This window comes from Bacillus rossius, chromosome 16 (genome assembly GCF_032445375.1).
Source record: "Bacillus rossius redtenbacheri isolate Brsri chromosome 16, Brsri_v3, whole genome shotgun sequence".
NCBI classification, from domain to species: Eukaryota; Metazoa; Arthropoda; class Insecta; order Phasmatodea; family Bacillidae; genus Bacillus; species Bacillus rossius.
Window position 1 is genome coordinate 6161191 of NC_086343.1, and position 23470 is coordinate 6184660.

Genomic DNA, 23470 nt, shown 5'->3' on the forward strand with positions numbered 1-23470 from the left:
GGTGAGAATTTTGTCAGTTACACTGTAAAAAAAATACTTTTTTTTTACAAGGAAAATACTTGGAAACCCAGTTGCCAACGACATGGCTTGTAAAGTTGTTTTGTGAAATTATGGACGGTACAAAGATCTGCCTTGAAGTTTCACAGGTGTTAATAGTTGGCAACTGGGTTTCCAAGGGCTTCTTTCGTCGTAAAAGTACCAAAAAAAAGGGGGTTGTCTGTAAAGTCGGTTTACAAACGATAATTATACGTGATAACGTAATAAGAAAACATTGATGAAAAATTGCATGGTACTTTTTAATTTTCAAATATTATTTACAGTTTTTTTTTAAATTTAATTTAAATAATTTGTTTAAATATAACCACGAACAATTAGTTAAAGAGCCCGCCTTAACCTGTTTGATATTATAGAAGATTTTCTCGCACGGTGGTCGGCCGGTTCTTGCACGCTCGGCTCAGGCGGAACGTGACAGTTTTTTTTTTCGTGCGTGCAGCCGGCGTTCATCTATTTATAAGACGTTATCACGTCGAGAATATATTTTGACAGTGTGTGGTCTCATGTTCGCTTCCTCTCGAGCGAGCGCTAGTTGTCTGCGTCCTTGGAGACAGAGAGCGCGGGCCTCAAGAGCCGGGGGAGGTTTATGTTCGTCTCGCTGTGGTTCCAGAGGCCATCCCGGAGTCTCTGGAGAACGAGTGCAAGAAGTGCAACGACAAGCAGAAGGCCGGGGTGGAGACCGTCATCCCGTTCCTCATGAAGGAGAAGCCAGAGATGTGGCAGCAGGCGAAGGCCGAGTTCGACCCCGAGAACAAGTACCAGAAGCGCTACGAACACTTGATGAAGAAGTACGAGGAGAAGAATAAAGAATGAAACGGTCTCCCGCAAAAACCCCTTCCCTTCCCTTTTCCACCGACATCCCTCAACTTTCGTGTGTTGGCAATCGTCGGAAACTAGCAATCAATAATAAATAACCGGCTTGTTTTAACGGCTCTTTTTTTTATTATTTTTACTCTGTACCTCTTCCCCTTCTTCCCAAATACATTTTTTTCAAGTACGTAGCTCATTTTTGCAGAACGTCTTTTTTTTTAATGTCTAGACGGCATTGAGCAAATATTTTGAAACCCCTCTGTTTAACCCCCCTGTGTGTTATAAGTTTGCATATTTGGTCTGTGTGCGTGTCCGCTTGGGAGTGATCCTAACTCCTATTGGGTGAAGTTGCCTGCCGTTCGAGTTGTCGGAGCTGGTGCCGGCTCTAGTGACCGAGGCAGAACCCGATGGATGTGACTTGTAGCGTTACAAACTATCTCTCGGCAACTAGTTTCCAAAAAATCTTTTGAAAAATACAGGAAAAAAATTTTTTTTATCTGTACAGTTCAGCGCAAACATTGATGGTTCGCACGCTGTTAAGTTGGTAGAAAGTCATAAACCAGAAGACCACGTTACGTTAAAAATATTAATTGCATTGATATTTGTATAAATTTTTACGCTGGTTAGCTTGCAGTCAAACAATACCTTACGCACAGGGGCGCAACAACTAAATTTCCAAAGGGGGGGCAATATACCTTTTTATAAAGAATCATCGATCCCCCCCTATTGAAGCGGGGGTCGGGAAAATTTGTATTTCAAGGTGGAAAATAGTGCTATTTAAGCAGTTTTATTATCTAAAAATTGATTACACAGCACTTTCTTTGCCCCCACTTCAAGGTTTCAGAGGGGGGGGGGGATACCCTTGCCCCCTCCCCTGTTGCTGCGACCCTGCGCCTGTAAAAGTAATGGTTTTGCCAGGGGCCATACTAGACGAATCAACCTAAAAACTAATCTGCAGTTCATATTATCTAAACACATGCAACAAGTAAAGAGAGCGGAATGTGGTATCAGCCAATTAACACATGGCAATGTACTAGACTGTGCATACGATTGTCCAACAAGACGCCAGAAAATAATGCGAATTTTGCGGGGCCTGTAAAGTACTTACTGAATGCGCTACGTAAAAATCATTTCTGCCGACGCTTTTATTAGCTTGACTTGTATAAATGAATGGACTATGTAATAAAATACATTCAATTTTTATCCACTTTTTGACGTCCTTGTGTGTTGAAATTTTTCGTACATATAAGGAACCTCTGATAGTACAATATTTTGATAACTTATGACCTTAGAGTTAAGGGGGAGTGGGGGCCAGGCAATTTTGAGCTATGGGTAATAACCATGCTTTTTGTGTATCCATATGAGGTCAAGGCATGGTGGGAATTTGCCCCGGAGTCAACTGTGTCCCTAGGGGACCAAAGACCCAAAATTTCTAAAATTTTGAAAATCAATGCTTTTTCGATTTAGAGTGTTTCCAACCCAAAATTTCGGGTTATTGTGGAAAATATGCACGGGGAAGGGAGGCAGAGGTCCTGCCCTTAAATTTAAAAAAATAAAAAGAATAAAAAACCTTTTCGTTTTAGAGTGTAAGCGAGGTTAGATTATGGTGTCAAATTTGCCCGGGGTTCAACATTCTCCTCGGAGGGGGAGGGATTTATGACCCTAAATTTCAAAAATTTTAAAGATGTATCATTTATTTTATTTGGAGTGTTTCCGATCCAATATGTCGGGTTATGGTGGAAAATGTGCCGGGGGAGATGTTAAAGCCCTAAAATCTTTAACGCTCCCGTAACCCTCCTTGGAGGCTGATTTTAGAACAATCCCATGATCAGTTAACGTGTATGTACTACAAAGAACATCCCTGCCGAGTTTCAAGTCTGTAGACATATACATACTTAAAAGACGGCCAACAGCTTTCATTTTACATAGAACTTGAGGCCAGTCCCACCGGGAAAACACACCACTTAATGCAAGCTTCAACTCTGATTACTAAGTTTATGCACACAATTCCAAAGTAAACGAGATGTGCCCAGATGGGGCCTAACCTGCATGTTAAAAATCAAAATCAAAGGGGAAAAAATCCTAAGGCGTAGTTCTTTACAAGGTGGCAAAAGACAACATCAAGAAGTAGGTTAACTATATTGATTTTATTATATGTACTCTTCAAAGAGCAAAACATTTATGACAGTAAATAAATAATTAAACATAATAATTATCATGTTTCTACTTTATATGTTGTTTAAAAACCACACAATCCGAAATATAGTTATCATAAGCCAACTAGGCAAAAACATGTACCTATGGCTGTATATCTCGACATAATTATGCTTGCCAAAATACATAAATATAATTTAACTTAACTCAGGTGATTGGATAGCTAATGAAAAGAGGACTATTAATTGAAAGAAATATGGCCGCCACAAGAGCATTCAACAAAATCTTTAACACTTTAATTATAACCAGAAGAACGTCGCAAGAAAAACAAACTAAGGCCAAACAATGCCACATCTAACAAAGTTACAACTACCATTTAAATATTATGTTCAACAACAACATTTACAATTTTACTGCTGGCCATTACAAATACTTAACTCTCCAAACACCCATTCGGACTCTCTCTCTCTCTCTCTCTCTCTCTCTCTCTCTCTAATTTTCTCTCTCTCTCGTCGTGTATTATTCCTCCATGGTCAGCTGATGGTCCTGCTGCTCCATAACTAACTGCCCAAAACACGAGACTATATACCCTAAATTTGCCTCCCTCCCCCTCAATAGCAAACACAGCTCGTTTTCCCGCAGTTCCCTCTGGCTTCTACCTCGTGTGATCTAGTGCCGAAAGCCGTTAACCAATAGTAACAAATAAAAAAATTACTAGCACACAGCAGTACCCAACCTATGACTTGTGATGGTCGGCAATGTAAACAGGTAAGGTTAAGTGTTTCTCTCGTGTCCTTAAATGTTTTTAAATGCAGAAATTAAACATCAAATGTCTTGTGACCAAATACACACGGTCACAAACTAACATATATATATATATATATATATATATATATATATATATATATATATATATATATATATATATCAGTTTTCCTTTAAATTAGTTTTTCAAAACCATAAAAGTTTGTTATTTAATTTCATAATAATTTTTAACTGGCAAGCTAAAACCATTGTCGTCTTAATTTTTATTAATTTATTAATGTCTGCATTTCTGTGGTAGTACTGTGGTGCTAATGTGCTGAGTTAAACAATAAAGTACGAAATGGGTAATGACAACTGTATCAAACATGACATTTTATTTTGAGACTAAAAAAAAATTATAGTTTAAAAATAAAAAAAACGCTTTTATAGTTGAATGAATTAGAAATTAAATATTTAAAAATATAAATTTATTTTAATTGAAGTTTTTTGTCCAACCGCCAAATAATGTAGGCCTACCACCACTCTGTATAACTAAAAGCTTAGGGTGATTGATATAATTTGTCTTTCATTTTCTATCAATATCATCGTAGAAACCCTGTTCCATGAGATCTGACTCCGTTTACGCCTCATTGTAGAACGGGTCTAAGCCCACGGGGTTGATGAATTTTTGTTTATCTATTTATTTATTTACCCATCTTATTATTACCATTAAGGCGCTGGCCGTCTTGTCTTACACTTTGGCACAGGAAAATACAATTAATTACTTATATTAACACTAAAAAAACTAAAATGTAATTGATGAATAGTTATAAAAAATACTAATTTGAGAGCAAAGCTCACGTTAAGTCACTGAACTAAAACATATTAATATAAAAATTTATTTTCCAATGTTGGCACATAAATGCTGTTCTAATGTTTTACTAGACACTAATGTAAAAAAAAAATTACTGAATTTGGAATACGGAGAGCAAATTTGGGATATTTATACTAACTATAACTAGATCATTCTCTTACATTTGTTGTTACGTCACGTATATTTTAAACAGATATTCACTAAAAGTGATATAATTGTTGTAAAAAGCCACGCTATTATTCTCACTTGAGCGACATTTTACACTCATTAGTTTATACTTAGTAAACATCTGTTTGAAAACATTTGTGACACAGCAAGTGCAAGACGCATTTGTGCTAAAATTTACAGAAATATCCCACACATACACATATATATACATATACATATATATTAGGATGTTGGTATGTATGACGTTGATAAACGCCCACGCCGTTTGACCGATCGCCATGAAAGTTGGCACATCGAAGTGTTTTTTTTTTATGGAGAACGTTTTTATACTATCAATTTTTTGTAACTCTCTGCTAGATGGCGCTGCAGCACATCAACTTCTAAATGACGGGGAAATTAAAAAAAAAATCATCGGCAGGCAACTTGGAATTATGTGTCTCAGCTACAGCGGTCGTCCTTGAAGCGGTGGCCAGCAACAGTATCGATTGTCTCGTTCGCCACACAACCAGCTGCGATACATGACCATGGACTAACGATCCTGTAGACTGACTCGCATTCTGCGCACAACACTACCTTGCTTGTTACCGATTAAACTGTCGAATTTAGCGGGTGGAAGCAACTCTGCAAAGTGCGTTTGTGAATAAATGATGCTGCTGCAGACACCGGCTTTTGTTAAAGAAATTAAATAAGCATAACGTTCCTTTTTCTTAAGTGCATACATTAATGTGCCAAAATGAGAAAAATGTGTGGTTTAAGGGACCAACATTCTATACACTTTTAACATAAGGATCTACAATAGGCTGCGTTGTAGCTACTCGAACAGTCTAAAGAGGAAATGTATTTTTTTTTTGTTTGTAAAAAATAAACTCAAAAACAATAGGCCTACCTTATCCAAACAACTATACCTGATTTTACTTTTATGAAGCGAAATTAATACAAATTGACATAAGCTATGTTTTATTAGAATATGTATTTTTTTTCTCCAATAGATACAGCAATATTTGTAGCTGAAACGTGAAATGTGTGATACGACTGTTTTCTTGTCTCTCACTGACTAATGAATGATGCAATAATGTCGCTCCAGCACGTGATAAAGGCGTTACCCTAAATTATTTCCACTAAATAATTTTGCTGCAGCGACAAGATTTGCAGTTTTTGTAGAACTTAGTTCACTTAGGCGCTTGGCATTTCATCATAAAAAGACCGGTTCAGCTGCAAGTTAAAAGACGTATACTAGTCTCGAAGCACTTTGGACCGTATGTCGTATACATTTTTGCAACTTATTAACGTGACAACGTCTAATAAATCGATGAACGCCGGCTGCACGCACGAAAAAGTGTCCCGTTACGCACATTGTCCTGTTACGCGGTGTCCCGTTACGATCATTGTACTCTTGCGCCGCATCTATCTCTCTTCCACTCGATTGGAACAACCATCGATTTGACTTTTTCGAGGCACGTTAAACTTGAAACACTCCCATTAGTTTCCTACTTTTCCTATCATCGTCCTATCCGTAACAGAATAACACAGATTGGAAGAAGTTATATAGCAAACATGTATAAAAGTTATAGTTAAAATAATCTCTTCGTTAAAGTAAAAAACATATTTGAATTAATGAGTGCAAATAAAAGTAAATTTATCAATTAAATTGTAGATTTCATTTCACTCCTTTGTATCCATACAAAATAGTGATAATTCAATAAAAATGATTTTATTTTATTCATAAAAGTATGGAATCATTTCATCAATGTTTTGTTATGACGTTGTCACGTTAACCAAACTATCGTCCGTAAACCGACTTTACAGACAACTTTTTTTTTTTTTTTTTTTTTTTACGTGTTGAGCCTGCAGCCGAGGTTTGTGACTCGAATTCAGTCTCACCCTATTTATATAATATAAACTTTTGAGTTGACGATGGTTTTGGGGTCTATGGAACATGAAACAAAAAAAAAACTATGTAAAAAATTTTCCACAAGTCGCACCATAGTATTGGCTACAGTAGATTGTCTTCCTTCGAAATCTACGTAAAACGATAACGACGAAACTGGTGAAAATGTAAAACCGTAAAATATTGACTCTATCTATACATAGCATTTAAAAGAAAAGAAATACATGTTTAACTGTACTATTTATTTACATATTTTCAACGTTCTCGTGAACTACGAGGATTAAGAAGAACATCGAATGTTTTAGTTGCAGTTTTTTTTTGTTTCAACTTACTTTCTCTATGTACTCATTTGAAGTGACTTACCGCGAATTGTTGGAACAGTTGATCAACGTAATTGCGTTTGGTACAATGTGAACTTATTACCTCACGTATTTTAAATTTTAATGTCGATAAAAACGAAATCTTCTATTCGTAATGGCGAGATAAGCTTATTTATAAAACAAACAAAAAAATCTTGGGACCAGCTATGACATTTCTTTTTGTTTTTGGCCGTAATTATTATTATTATTATTTTTTTTAATAAAATGCGCAGTTTGCATGCGCCGGGTGTCTCATCATTAGTCCGGCTACGTAACAGACCGGATGCACACTTTTTTTTTCTCCATGGGTTTTTCCCAAGAAAAGAAGTGGCATGAGGTCAGCCTTTCCTCGCGTGTGTTGGAACACGTGTGACGGGGCGGACACGCTATGCCTCCCAAGCAGGCCGCTACACCGTTCGAAATCACACTACATTTACGGACTATTCCAATGAAGGATTCAAACTCAAACAAACAAATACTCCTTCGTGATTTCCAATAACTAGAGACCGGAAAAATTCGCGAATTCATTTCGCGATAGGCTAAAAAAAACAAATAGTTATACCTCAGTGCAGCCTCTGCCATTGGCGCACAACTCACCTGGATGACTCTGGGCCAATGAGAAACACCCGACCAAAGCTTTATAAGAATCACAGGCTGCTACGTTGGGACGTCTCATACAAGACAGCAGCCAATGAGTGGGTGACATTTGACCGAGTGTACGTAGAACTATGGAGTTCATCCTGCAGGTCATTGAACCCGCGAATTTTTCCGGTACCTACAAATAACCTAATCTTCGCAGAAAACTACGCCGTATTTCAACTTTTCGAGTTGACGTTTCGTTACAAACTAAAGGCGGACAAAATAAGAGTGTTATTGCTGTAGACTACTACCAGTTTTCGAATTATTTTTTTTAAATACCAAGAATATTCTTTGGGATTCATTTCCAAAGGAAATTAACTAGGAGTTCGTACATTTTCGAAGATCCCTGGATAATTTGTAACCAAATTTCAGCGTTAATTTAAGGTGAAAATATTGTTGACGTGACAACGTCTAATAAATCGATGAACGCCGGCTGCACGCACGAAAAAGTGTCCCGTTACGCACATTGTCCCGTTGCGATGTGTCCCTTACGCTCATTGCACTTTTGCGCCGCATCTTTCTCTCTTCCACTCGATTGGAACAACCATCGATTTGACTTTTTCGAGGCACATTAAACTTGAAACACTCCCATTCGTTTCCTACTTTTCCTATCATCCTCCTATCCTTAACAGAATAACACAGATTGGAAGAAGTTAAATAGCAAACATGTATAAAAGTTATATTTAAAATAAATTCTCTTCGTTAAAGTAATAAACATATTTGAATTAATGAGTGCAAATAAAAGTAAATGTATCAATTAAATTGTATCCTATTTCATTTCACTCCTTCTTTGTATCCATACAAAATAGTGATTATTCAATAAAAATGATTCAATTTTATTCATAAAAATATGCAATAATTTCATCAATGTTTTGTTATGACGTTTTCATGTTAAACTATCGTCCGTAAACCAAATTTACAGACAACAATTTTTTAACAGTGTATACGCTAAATCGAACCTTGGGAAAATAAATGAAACTTTCCAAGCCTATTTATGTATTTAACTGTTCACAAATAACTTTAACTACTGGAGGTACTGGGTCAACACACAGCATGAATGAACGGGTAAGATAGAATCCGAACCAAGTATAACTACGAACACTAACATATTTTGTGGCGATACAGTTGTTTTCGTGTAAATTAACAGATTTACAATTACCTGTAACTACATGAATATTTCTGTTTCATTTACTAGCTGCAGTACCCGGCGTTGCCCGGGCTGAACACAGGGTGAAGGGGACCTTTTCCGAAATCAGATGTAGTTAGTAATTGTCTTCTTAATTTGAATGTCAAGTGTGCAAAATAATTTATATCACTTACTTCAGATCCCGACAGACGTTGTTCTGCCAGTTTATAGTTATTTACCTGTAAATATCTCAATATTGGTGGTCTGTGTGTAATCTAGACTCTATAAGGCACTATAGAAAAAAGGTGAAAAATAAAAGATTACTGACAATCAAAATATTCCATTATAGAGCAAATTCTCGGCAACCGTTGCAATGCCTCATTCAGTTTTGTTTTATAATATGTTTGAAGTAGTTACACCTATACAAATCATCTATCCATCTCTCTAAATAAATATTTATCTATATATCTATATCTATTTATCTATATATATATATCAATTTATCTCTTTATATCTACATATATACCTCCCACTATCTCTATCTCTTCTATATATAAATCTCTATATAGCTCTATATATCTCTTTATCTAACACATTTAATTCTCTATACCTCGCTCTATCTCAACTTATCTCTCTGTCTCTCTCTCTATCTCACTCTATATATATCACTCTATGTCAGTCCCTCTTTTATATTTTAATAAATTGTGTCATACGTGCGCACTTATACAACAAAAACAGACCAAGTGCCGCTAGATAATATGAAATAAACACATTTTTTGAAACGATTCGTGCTCCAACTATTGCAAAATAGTTATACCGTCTCAGAAACCTTCATGGGCATGCGCATAACAAATCACCAAAATTTCATCACAATCGGATGAATGGTATAGGAACGCATACGGCACAAACAAACGAAAATTAAAGACATGACAAACGCATCAAACGATGGTGTGTTTAAAATTCAAGGCAACTAACTCTATCTATTGACGAAGTTAAGAACAAAACGGTTATGAGCGCCTTTATTTTGCTAGCCGCTGCGAGTTCCACTAAGCGGACTGGTCTCACCAAGGAGAAAAATATGAATTTGCCAGACCTTACTATGTGTATGATCGTGTGGCAGACACAGATAAATGACACTCACTCACCATTTGTATGTCTATGACCTATGATTATTTTCTGTTATAAAATATAATTATCACTTTTTCACTCCCTTAGGGATGGAATTTTATATTATTATGTGGTCTATGTGTTAATCCATGTTATGATCTCGCTGTAGGCCAAATTTCATCCAGATCCATTCAGCCGTTCTGGCGTGATTGAGTAACAAACATCCATCCATCTAAACTTTCACATTTATAATATTAGTGATATATATATAGTGTAAAGGGGAAATTGATAAAGTGGGGGGGGGGAGAGTTATTGACCCCAATCCCCCAAACTCCCATAAACCCTGTTCTCTACGTCTGAGTGACTGCAACAACATGGCTGAACTCCGCCAAGCAACCCGACCTTCGCACGCAATGTTTTCCCTCGCAGTAGAGAATGCTTGCACGCACGCAACATCTTCACTACGATGTTGAAGAAAACAGAAGAAGCTTGTTGAAGAACGGGTAACCCAACGACGTGGGAACTGTCGCTCACAGACACACATTCAGGGACGTAACCATACCAACGGTACACTTTTTTTTTTTTTTTCGGCCAGTGAACCACATGATCGACTGTTTTTTTTTTGATGGAACACCAACTACTTTAAAGAAAGTCATCCGACAATAATTGCCAACATTCAAAACCAAAATTTATTTTATTTAAACCTTATTGTTGAAGACCTTTGATACCCAATTGTCTGCATGTTCGAACAGAAAAGAAAAAAAATATCGAATTTAAAATCCTTAATCGCAAGTATCAAATTTGACGAAAGAAATTTCTTACAAATCGATGAACGTCGGCTGCACGTACGAAAAATGGTCACGTTCCGCCTGAGCCGAGCGTGCAAGAACCGGCCAACCACTGTGCGAGAAAATCTTCTATAATATCCAACAGGTTAAGGCGGGCTCTTTTTAACTAATTGTTCGTGATTATATTTAAACAAATTATTCAAATTAAATTTGCAAAAAAACTGTAAATAATATTTGAAAATTAATAAGTAGGTATGCAATTTTTCATCAATGTTTTCTTATGACGTTATCACGGAAAATTATGGTCCGTAAACCGACTTTACAGACAACCCCCCCCCCCCCCATTTTTTTTTCAAAGTTTGATTTATTGTAGCCCTGAAACAAGGTTTGGTGTCCGTTGGCAGCCTGCTCTACACCAAGCGCGGCTCCAGAGGAAGGGCGCAGGGGGGCGATAGCCCCTTCCGAGCCCAAATTTTACTTCTTATTTCTTTGTAGGGAATATTAATGTTACCTTAAATACTTTCGTTTAATGTGCTAAACTCTTCTCTCAATAAAAAATTTGTACGAAAATACTCAATTTCAGTATTTGAGACCATATATTCAGTGGATATCCCAAGGGCAATGTCATGATTACCAACTGCATCCTCCTGTGTGCGAGAGCCCTGCCAGAGAGGTCTTCCTGGAGCCGCCATTGCTCTACACGACACACGTCCTGATTCGTGGGACCACGTGGCGCTGTCTCGGGACCCCAGGGTTCCGCGGGACACCTTCAGGTACCACTGGACTAGACTGGCTCCAACCCGGGGCGAGAATTCATCCTGGCGTCCCCACAACACATTTGCTTCTTTTTTTTTTTTCAAACCAACCAAACCGGAAACTTTCCCGACAACACACACATCATTCCTCTAGTCCCAATTATATATATATATATATATATATATATATATAAATTAAACTTAAATTAGATGGTACATAAATAGATTTTGTTTTCAGTCATCTCATTTATAAAACACAAATCGAGTTGGATTGTACGCGGGGAAAAAATATTTTGTAATATTTGACGAGACACGGGCAGCCTTTTTTTCACAGACGAGAGAGCCAAACGCCCAATCGTGCATCTCTTTCATTGTAAATAAATATGGCGGTGTTGATAAAAGGATACTAATGGTCAATTAGGTTATGTTAGCTTCATTAGAAATACTTTAAAACATTGTGGACGGTTGATTTGGTTAGGATAGCTACATTAAAGATACGGAAGAAAAAAAACATGAACTTCGGGTTTTGGCTCTCTCGTCTGTGAAAAGAAGGCTGCCCACGAGACACATGTATGTATCTTTCAATACAAATAATTCAGGTCATCTGCCCTCTGACTTTTTTTTGGTTCTAACCCTACGATATTCAAGTAAATACCATAGAATGGGGTGAATATAATCACTGGGGTGAATAGAATCAATATTTAGGAAAATGTTTTATGGTTATACATTGTTCCTAATTTTTTTTAATAGATAACCACTTTTCCCCCTCCCCTTTTTTATTAGTATATCTATGACTCTATTTCATGGTATTCCAAGTCATTATGTTGGTTTACCTGTTTTATAAAAAAAAATATAGTAAGATCAACTGTTTTGGAGCGAAAAAAAACATAGGTAACCTAAAAAACTTTGTGTAGGTACCCAATCAAGTGTTTTATCAGCAGACGTGAGTAAATATGTTTATATTGTGCCTCAAAAGTATCATGAAAGTTTGATGTAGTTATTATTGCATTTTCTGAAAGACATGGCTTACTAAATAATTTTAATTGGATCAGTGTAATTTTCGTATTTTGTCGGGGTGAACAGAATCACCATGCCACGAACTTATAAACCAGTTCCCGGTGGTAAGACATACACAAAACATAACAATATGGACGTTATGTGTGCAACTAATACCATAAAAAAAGTACCTATTTATAGTCAAAATTACTCTGTCAGTTTAGTTTCTCTCTCTTCCCCCCCTTTTTTTTATTCCCCCCCCCCCAAATGCGGTTCCTGGGACACAAGCCCCGTCTGCCCTCCTCCAGTTACGCCCCTGGACATATGTTCTGGTCCTGCTGGTTAACTGACTCGTTTCTAACTTTACGACTATCCAATAGATGATCGTGCAGACAAATTTTAACGTTTAAGGTATCTATAGGTTTCGAAGAAATACTACTTTTTAGAGTCGTTACCCGTGATGCCACTTCCGGATAATTTCTGGCTAGTTTTTAGTTTTATGGTTCCTAGACCCTGAACCACTTTGTCAGATGAGAATTTGTTATATGTCTGTATATATGTCTACACAGTACATCTATCTACACAGTGGCGTAGCCAGGATTTGTGTATGGGGGATGTTAAGAAGCATGCCCCCCCCCCCCCCCCCGCGGTCCTCCCCCGGGAAAATTTGGATTTTAAGGTGTAAAATAGTCCTATTTTAGCAGTTTTCGGAACTTAAATTTAAATATTGTAACGGTAAAAATTTTATTAATTTTAATATGAAATTTGTTTGAGTGATGAATAAGAAATTAATTAAAGATTTGGTGCTAAGGGGGGGGGGGGTGTTGAACCCCTAACCCCCCCCCCTCCTGGCTACGCCCCTGTATCTACATAACTGCCGTGATTTTTCACGAATTACTACTAGACCGATGCATAATTTTTGCAATATTTTCAACGCGAGAACACGTGATATCGCTCGTTTCCGAGGTTATATGTTACACAAGCCTGGCACTGAAAGACTCGCTCACGTTTTTTTTATGTATACAAAAAAAAAGTAAATACATATTTTACATTTTTTTCATCAAAAGTTCTATGAAACTATTAAATTTCAGATTATGAATCGATACACTGATAAATATACCAATATTTGATGCCATGGTGTTCGCAGGCTTTCACGGCCAATTGTCCGAAGTACATAGCTTGGCTTCTGGGTTTGTGGCCGTGTCCTCGGCGAGATAATTCACCGGACGTTTCGGTCGACGTCGCAGTGTCGCCATCATCAGGGAGCAGTTTACCAACTCAAGTTAGTAGCCATTTACTCGAGTGCCCTTCAAGTTCGTGTAAGCCTCGGTCTTCTCCCATCCCCTCCCTCTCTATCCTCTTCGTTCTCTTGCTCGCTGGCATGTCCCATTAAATTCTTAGGGAGTCGGGATATAGCTAGGGGAGATTGCGAAATAACCAAGGGATGGAAATTCCAAGTGGAAGCCTCGTAACAAATAGTGCCACTACCCACTAGGGAACTGTAGAAAAGTCTGACTTTTTTTTTCTTGAGTAGTTGATGTAGAATGAATTGCAGCTCACTGAAGATGTGTGGCTTAAAAGGTGACGATTTCATTTAATTGTCCAATGATTCCTTTTTTTCAAACTTCCAAGACATCGATGAAAACTAGATATAGCTACAGCTCTTTTTTTTTTTTTCATCCCAAATTTAACGGGTACAACCCAGAAGTCAAGCTACTTCAATTGATGTCATGTCTCTGCAACTGAGTTCCCGCTCTGTGCGATAGTGTTCCTGGAAGCGCCCCCTTTGCCCGACGCTCGACGCTCAGTCTATCGATTCATAATCTGAAATTTAATAGTTTCATACAACATTTGATGAAAAAAAATGTAAAATATGTATTTACTTTTTTTTTGTATACATAAAAAAAAAACGTGAGCGAGTCTTTCAGTGCCAGGCTTGTGTAACATATAACCTCGGAAACGAGCGATATGATGTGTTCTCGCGTTTGAAAATATTGCAAAAATTATGCATCGGTCTAGTAGTAATTCGTGAAAAATCACGGCAGTTATGTAGATACAGGGGCGTAGCCAGGGGGGGGGGGTTAGGGGTTCAACACCACCCCCCCCCCCCCCTTTTGCACCAAATCTTTAATTAATTTCTTATTCATCACTCAAACAAATTTCATATTAAAATTAATAAAAATTTTACCGTTACAATATTTAAATTTAAGTACCGAAAACTGCTAAAATATCACTATTTTACACCTTAAAATACAAATTTCCTCGGGGGAGGACCCCCGGAGTTTCCCGCTTTAATACGGGGGGTCCATGCTCGACGGTCGCTTGAGACAACTATTATTATTATTATTCTCGGCTCGGGCCCTGGAAACCCCAGGGAGCCAGGGACGGAGGAATAACTTAAGACCCGCAAGGTGATACCACAGTGGCTGCAGCGACCTCGCCGTCTGACGCGCGGGCGAGGAGAGGCCACGTGCCGCCACACGTGGGAGGGAGCACCGAGTGGAACGGGAGGGGAAGGGATGTGTGTGTGTGTGTGTGTGTGTGAACAACCTCCGCCTCTACTTGCGCGCGTACACTGAAAAAAAAAAAAAAAAAAAAAAAGTTCATATTTTTACAAGGAAAATCCCTGGGGAAAAAAAAAAAATTGTACTTTTACAAGGATAATCCATGGGAAAAAAATGTATTTGTACTTTTACGCGGAAAATCCCTGTAAACGATATATAGTGTATGACGTCGATAAACCCCGACACCGTTTGACCGATCGACATGCAACATGGCACGTCGAAATGTTCTTTTTTTTTCCATGGAGGTTTTCATGCTATCCATTTTTTTTATTATTTTTATTTTTGGTAACTCTCCGCTAGATGTCGCTGCAGCTGCATCAACTTTCTAAACAGTTCAAACCGATCGCTAGTGGGTGAACAGAAAAAAAAAATCATAGGTCAATAGACAATGCAAACAGCAAATTTGTGTCATTCCTCTGTAACCAACACACTTGTCATGTAGTAGCGCTGTCAATTTTGCTTTAAAAACTCGCGGACGATTCATCAGCCTGTTTTCAGCCCGGGCAGCGCCGGGTACTGCAGCTAGCATCTTGTTAAAACTAAATTTGGATTTTTTTTTCTGGCGGGTGTCAACGGCCATCTTGAATTTGCGTCGTCTGCTGTCGGCCGCCATATTACATAAGTATTTAATAATTGTTTTTTAATAATTATAATAGGTCATAATTGCATTGGGTTGTTTTCGAACCGAGGGAAGCTGTTCGTATGCTACTAAAATAGAAAGGTAGAAACTTTCGCCACTTTATATATATTTATATGTATATATATAAAGAAAATAAACACAAGTGCCACACTGGAAAGTTTGACAATCATCAGTGAGCCAATCATCCCCCCTTCCCCTGTAATTCTGTATTTTTTATGTTTCCCCGAGTAGTTATGTTATTGTGGTTGTTGTAGTTGTTGGGAAGTGCCAAGGAGACGATTAGGACGACACAAAGCACATCCCTGTGCTACCCGGGATTCGAACCCAGAGCCCCCGCAGCGTAGACTGGTGCGTTGCGGACTACACTACTGCTGAGGCCGACTTCCATTAGACTTAGCGCTCAGTCAAGGAAGAATGATTTAAAAAAATTTGGTTTATCTGTAAATTCGGTTTACGGACGAGAGTTTAACTTGACAACGTCATAACAAAACATTGATGAAATGATTCCATACTTATATGAATAAAATTGAGTCATTTTTATTGAATTATCACTATTTTGTATGGATACAAAGAAGGAGTGAAATTAAATCTATAATATAATTGATAAATTTACTTTTATTTGCACTCATTAATTAAAATATGTTTATTACTTTAAAGAAGAGATTATTTTAACTATAACTTTTATACATGTTTGCTATTTAACTTATTCCAATCTGTGTTATTCTGTTAAGGATAGGACGATGATAGGAAAAGTAGGAAACGAACGGGAGTGTTTCAAGTTTAACGTGCCTCGGAAAACTCAAAATCGATGGCTGTTCCAATCGAGTGGAAGAGAGATAGATGCGGCGCAAGCATACAATGAGCGCAACGGGACGCAGCGTAACGGGACAATGTGCGTAACGGAACACTTTTTCGTGCGTGCAGCCGGCGTTCATCGATGTATTAGACGTAGTCACGTCAAAAAAAAATGTTTTTGCTCGAAACCGAGGTTAGATGTTAACACATATCTGAAGAGTACTGCAAGTCTCGTTCACATTAATTTTTAATTCGTTGTTAGAAAACGTGTTTCCTACACCTAGCTGCCTCGGCGAGCACTGGACCGCGCGGCTAGGAAAAATCCAACGGCAAGCGGAAGTCCCCAAGGTTTCCCTTCGCCGTTGCAGTTACGTATTGTTTGTAGCTCGATCCCCGTCTCTCTATCTCTTCACTTTTATTTTCTCCGCTTCCCCTCGAAGGCATCGACGAGTGTATAAAAGCACGCACGGCGGAGCTCGCCGGCCAGAGTTCGCTTACGACCAGCTCAAGAGGAACGGACCATAGAGGTAAAACACACCAGAGGCATGGGGGAGAAATTCTGATTGCCAGAACTGAGAACTAGTTTTTTTTTTTTAAAGTAGTTTTGTGCTCAACCGCTAGATGGTAGCTTTCACAATATATTACTAACATTACTACATTGATAATACTTAAGCTATTATCAAGCAAACTCCCCATTGAAAAAAAAATTACTTTATCTCTTTTCTAAGGAATTAGTCGTCAATTAGTTAAATTAAAATAATTTACCTAAATCTTTGGCTTTGAACATCTAACCCGAGTTTTTTTTTTGCTAGTAGTTACGAACGCATTCAACAGATAGCGCCACATGTCTCGCAAAACATGGTTTTAATTTCCACTGTAAGAGTTGCACTACTATGGCCAGAGGGAGCATAAAACCATATACAAGCATAGACTCAAGTATGACTACAGACAAGGGGCGCCCACGTCTCCATGAATACATGGTAAATATGGGAAGTTTTTTTATTCTGCTAATTGTTGCGCCATGTTAGGCGCCCCCAAAAAAGTTAAAGAGTAGTGTTTGGATTGTGGAAAGGGACTGCTTTTAACGATGCAGATTCTAATTCATACAAACCACCACCTGGCATTACCAAGCACCATTTCCGCGATTTTTCAGGTGGAAAAAAAAATGGCGAAGGCGAAGTTAAAAAGTGTCTTCAACTACGTCACATCATGCGTCTCCTGACAATTCCTAACTCCATGCTACAGACCACGACCAATAGATTCTCTGTCCGCTTAGTGGATCTCGCGACGGCTTGAGAACTATCGGCGCTAGCAGTAGCTGAGCCCAGACTTAACAGTGGGTTTAATGGGTTTAATTTTCTGTGCTGTCTATGTTTTCAATTTTTTTTTTTGTGTTCGCATATTCATATTTTTTGTCCATTATTGAGATTTATTACAGTGTAACCAGCAATTGTGTATGTCCAAGAAATTCTTAAATTAAAGGGGTATTAGGTCCCACTACCTTAGATTTTTCCATCTTTTGCTATAATTCTAAATTGTAATTATTAATCCCAATTTTTGGCATGTAAAGGCATAAATCATATCTCCCAGACCATCTATATCTTGTTTCAACCACGTATTCACTAACAGGCTGCAGTCCGTAAGCACCGCGAGGAAATAACTTAATATTTATCGCGGGCGACTACAGCTGTCATGATAACAAGTGTTGACTTCAACAAATAGCCAAAACTAAGTAGGTACTATGCCATGTCGAACCAAAAAAATTTAACAAGGAAGCTTTATAGCAAGCTGTATAAACATATTTGTAACTAGGAGGTTGTAAGGCACCGGTTGAAAAATGATAAATATAACAAACACTTTAATTTAATATACACAAAAAATTTACTAAATAATTTAATTTATTTTAATATTGTGTAAATTAAAATTATTTCGTATTTATATATATATATATGAAATTATAAAAAATATTTGACAAAAATGATATTAATATACCTATATGTATTAAGTACATTTGTGCTATTCACCGATAATTTTAGCCCCAAGAAATTATTAAGTCACCACAAAAGAAAAATATAATATAATAATTCAAAATGGTGTAACTACAAAACAGCAAATCTGGCAAAAACAAAAAAATTTCGGGCAAACATTATATACATAAAAGACAAAAATACCACGGTATTTCGAAAGAACTATAAACTTCCAAATATGAACACGTTAAAAAAAATTAAAAATGTCGAAAGGGCATAAGTTCAAACTTCAAAATTATATCAATCTATTCTCAGTATGGAGAAGCAGAATATTTGGGCTTCATGATACGCCTGTCCCCAATGTATACATATATCTTTGGCGTTACAGAGTTAGTGACCATAACTAGATATAGGAGTGCAAGGTGCGGAGACATAAATCCCCCTTTAATTCATTGGCTCGTGTGTGGCTTGTGGACAGACATGCAGTTCATCGCGGTGGTAGCGGCGCTTTGCCTTACGGCAGTGGTGTCGACTCCCGCCAGGGAGCGTCGCGAGGACACGTACAACCCGCAGTACGACAACATCAACCTGCAGGATATCATGAAGAGCGAGAGGCTGCTCAAGAGCTACGCGGACTGCCTGCTGGAACAGGGCCAATGCACGCCGGACGGCAAGCAGCTCAAAGGTGAGCCAGCGTTTCTTCCTCTATGGCCATAGAGCAGCAGGAGATATAGGAACAAAAGACGCCATCTTGGTTTAAACTAGTTTCAGGCCATACACTTTTCGAAATTACAGTAAATTTACAGACTTTTCCACGAATAATTTAACTCAAATAAACGAATACTTCTTCGTAATTTCAAATAACACCGAATTTCGATTTTTTTTTTAATTGTACACCTATTCATCACTTAGCACGGCTAATTCGTTCCTAAAAATGCTCGTGTTATTCGAAATCGCGTATTCTGAAGCATTAGTTTCCATAAACAGCAGGGCTAATTTATTTAATGAGTTCCGAAATTGCGTGGGAAAATATACTTTACGTAATATAAATGCACAACAGTTGAAACGAGACAAAAACACAACAAAACGAAAGACGAAACAAACACAATAGTTTTCCAAAACAGAAACAAGCGACATTTCGGAAACTGCTATCTGCTCCCGTCCTCAGGCAGAGACGCACATGGTACGAAAACACAGGCGCGACTCAGTGTCCATAAATTTACGAAGATAGCTGTAAATTTACGAGGATCTTAACTTTCTTCGTAAATTCAAGGTGAAAATTTTTAACAGTGTAACAATGTTATGACGTATAACATCTTAGCTCTCGGTATACGTGAATGCGACGGAAGTCAAGGAACGAAAAAGTGTAGAAACTATGGAACTGCCACCTGTGTCAGATGGTGTGAACCAAATGTCATTAAGACAAGGGGGAACTTATAGCATAAACTGTTTGATGAACTTTAACAATATGGGCAGTATTTTATTAAAATTGGTTTTTTAAGATCAGATCTAAACCCGGGTTTTAGTTGTTTTTTTTTCAAGTCTTTTTCGCTATTATCGGAGCCGTTTCATTATATAGTTAAAAATTTCGATCTGCTAATTAAATAATTCGATAGTCGACATAGCTGCTATGGCAGCGAATTCTAGTGGTGGGTGCGAAAACTACGTGAGATTAGCAACCTAGAAATGTAGTTGAAAACACAATTTGCATATACTTATCTCAGTCGGAATTATTTTAAAGAAGTCTATGTTCAATTTTGTGTCCAAGTTTCGTATTATAAGTGTATTTGCAGCATAAGAACACATTAATTTTCACGTTACCGATGTTAGACGTTGTACTGAAAGTCTCACTCACATTTTTCTAGGTTTATTTTGAAAATGTTAGTTTTGTTAAGTTAAGTATATAATTTTTTGTAATGCTTGAAGTTAATAGTGACTGGCTGATACAAATAGTTTATCCTGTGAAGTCATTGGAGTTAAGTGTTGAATTTACTTTTGGGAATGACTACAACTGTAATGACATTATTTTCGATAGACATTGTGAAATTGTCTATGGAAATCCCTTAATGTGTGATATCTGCCTTAACGAAGGCAAATGTTCAATACCAAACATTAAAAAGTTGTTGTAGCATGAATACTGTAGGAACAAATATGGGATATTTGAAGTGAAATTTCTATACAGCCATTATTCATGTACAAAATTTAATAAATAATAAAATATATTACAGAAGATTTATTGCAAGGTTTGGATTAATATTTGAAATAATTCGAGATAGTGGGGACATATACCATTCGAGGATCGGCTTCACTCCCAGAATTGAAGCATATTAACTCCGCTTCAAGCCTGTTGATACCTCCATGAAGTTCTTTCCTTACTCGAAGTTAAAAAATCTTTGCATGATAAATATAAAAAAAAACTTTTTAAAGAAGGGCCACTTTGTTTGGGTGGTTACATCACATGCCTTCCAACAAGCCTATTTTGTTGTTCATTTATGATTACCTAAGGCTCATGTTGAAGCTCCTGTTTCTGGTTCCACGATTTTAACAGGGGTTTTATTGAAGCTAGGGGGAGGGGTGGAGGAGAAGCGCCTCTGATACTGTAAAATAGTTGTTTTTACGGAGAAGCATCATCTCGGAAATAAGGTGAATATAACTAAAATGATAAGTTGGTTAGGTTGGGTAAGCTTCATTCATAATACGTGCTGACCCAACCTAACCAACCTTCCACATAATCTATTACTCGCCTTATTTTCCAGGAGCCGCCATACTGAATGCAGAGTAGCATCTTCTCGGAAATAAGGCGAATATAACTAAAGGATAAGCTGGTTAGGTTGGGTCAGCTTCATTCTATGTATGTGCTAACCTAATCTAACCAACTTTTCACCTAAATTATTACTCGCCTTATTATCCAGGAGCTACCATACTGAACACAGGTAGCATATTCTCGGAAAAGGGGCGAATATAAGTAAAGTGATGAATTGGTTGGGTTAGGTCAGCTTCATTCAATATACGTGCTGACCTAACACAACAAAATTTTCAGAGAAACTATTTTCCAGAAGCCTCCATACTTGAGTATTACATGTTCACTGTCTCATGTCGCCCCTCAGATTCCATCCCGGATGCTCTGCAGAACGAGTGCTCCAAGTGCACAGAGAAGCAGAAGGAGGGCGTAAAGACCATTCTCGTGTTCCTGATCAACGAGCGGCCCGAAATCTTTGCCGAGCTCAAGAAGAAGTACGACCCAGACTCCACCTACGAGAAGAAGTACGATCACTACATCAAGGAGGCTAAGGCGGCGAAGAAAGGATAAAAAAATGGTACAGCTCCGTGTACGAAAGCCATTTATGAACCGAGTTGGTGATTTATCTCTGGAAGCATGGACATAGAGTCTAACACCACCCTCCCCCAAGAATCAAGAAGCCTCTCACCGAGGGGGTCCGCTTGAGATTGCAAAATCTTTTTGTATATAAGCTAGCATATGGTCAGTATATAAGCACCCTATCCAGAGAGGACTTGTGTTGGTTAAAACCCATTTGCAAAACTCTCGGGCCACATGAATCCCTTTGCCCCCCTTCCCCCCGTGCGAATTTTCGAAGCGCCCCTTGCAATCCTACAGATCTCTCTCCCCCCCCCCCCCCCCCCTCGGACCAAGCTGTAAGTATATCAATGCAGTCGATATTGTATAATCTGTCGTGGCCAGAGTCACTAAAGTGCTTATTGTGGGACCCTGGGCTTCATATTTTGGAGAGGGGGTATTTAATAGCCCCCCCCCCCCTTTTCAAGAGAATGGTAAGGATTTTTTTTTGGGGGGGGGGGGGGCAGAGGGGTTAGCCTTTTCCCCAGATAATTGGAAAAAATAATCTATTCAAACCAATGTTTTTAAAACCAACCTAGAATTTAAATTTCGACAATGATTTTGCTTAATAAATTTTGTTAAATACTAACGGTCAATATTGGTGAGCTCGCATCATTTTATGATGCTATTAAATCTTTGAAAGTTTATTTTAATACAAACTCGTGTAAACTGAATAAAAATCGCAATGCATCGACCAGCACTTTGAATTACTTAGTAGTAACCATTTTAGCATTCCTTTTCACATTAATGTTCAGTGCCCCGACTTGTCCGGCGTGCATTTGTCGTGGATATCTTCGAGGGTCGACGAACAACTGTTGTCGATTTCCCTTGCAGATAACTGTAACAAAAGCATGATGTAACATCGGCGATGCCTTCACTTCTACGAACGTGAGTCCCAAACCCCAAAAATATCCAAGCAGTAGTTACATGAACACCAGTGAAAATTTCACCCAGGCTCCTACCTTATGGCAAACAGAAGCAATGGTGCTTGGTGATTCAACCACCAGTCACTTGAGTGGAGTTACGCCTTTAATGCAGTACGGGGACACAAACGTAAAAGTTCTAGTGACCAAGAATCGAGATTATAGCTGAATGTTATCGGGGTTTCAAACATGGACGTCGTCGTAATTACAGGTTCCCGTGGCCAGGTAGACTGGATAGGAGAGAGTTGAAATTGAGGGCTGGTCGTCACCTATTGTTTTGCAGTGTCATCACCTGGGTTTCGGGAAGGAGTAGGGAGAGAGTGAGGTTACTGTTTTGTGAACTGGAGAGACCGGAGTGCTTCGAGAGAACCACACTTGGCCATCGCCAACGTTCGCCACATTTCTCACGTCAGTGAATGGACACGTCGGTGGCACACCAAGCCCGTTTGATCCCCCCAGCCACCGCTACACCGCACTTCATCGCGTCATGCGCACAGCTGTAAAGTACTTTCTGTATTCTCTCCCCCCCTTAAACCTTCCTAATGAACGTGTTACTATAACTTTATTTGGCTCTATTGGACAGCCATGTATTAAGCACTAAAGGAAGCTAAAAGTTCCTTATTTCTGTAAAAAAATAAACTGTTTACTAAATTGTTTTCACGATAAATCACCAACTCTACAACAATTCTTGCCTGTAACTTGTTATTTTGCTTCAGACTGATGTATAAAGTGTACTAAGCTAATAAAGAACATATTTGTTGAAA

The 23470-nt window shown here is 38.1% G+C and overlaps 1 protein-coding gene across 1 annotated transcript in view; it reads left to right on the forward strand.

Annotated features, from left to right (window-relative positions):
* LOC134540299 (uncharacterized) overlaps positions 1–23470 on the forward strand; it is a 33676-nt gene extending 10206 nt beyond the window's left edge. The window contains exons 2-5 of the mRNA XM_063382957.1: positions 665–858; positions 16847–16988; positions 18907–19113; positions 21536–23470. Of these exons, the coding sequence (XP_063239027.1) occupies positions 665–858; positions 16847–16988; positions 18907–19113; positions 21536–21738 (746 nt within the window). The 3' untranslated portion in view covers positions 21739–23470. The remainder of the gene's footprint in view (positions 1–664; positions 859–16846; positions 16989–18906; positions 19114–21535) is intronic.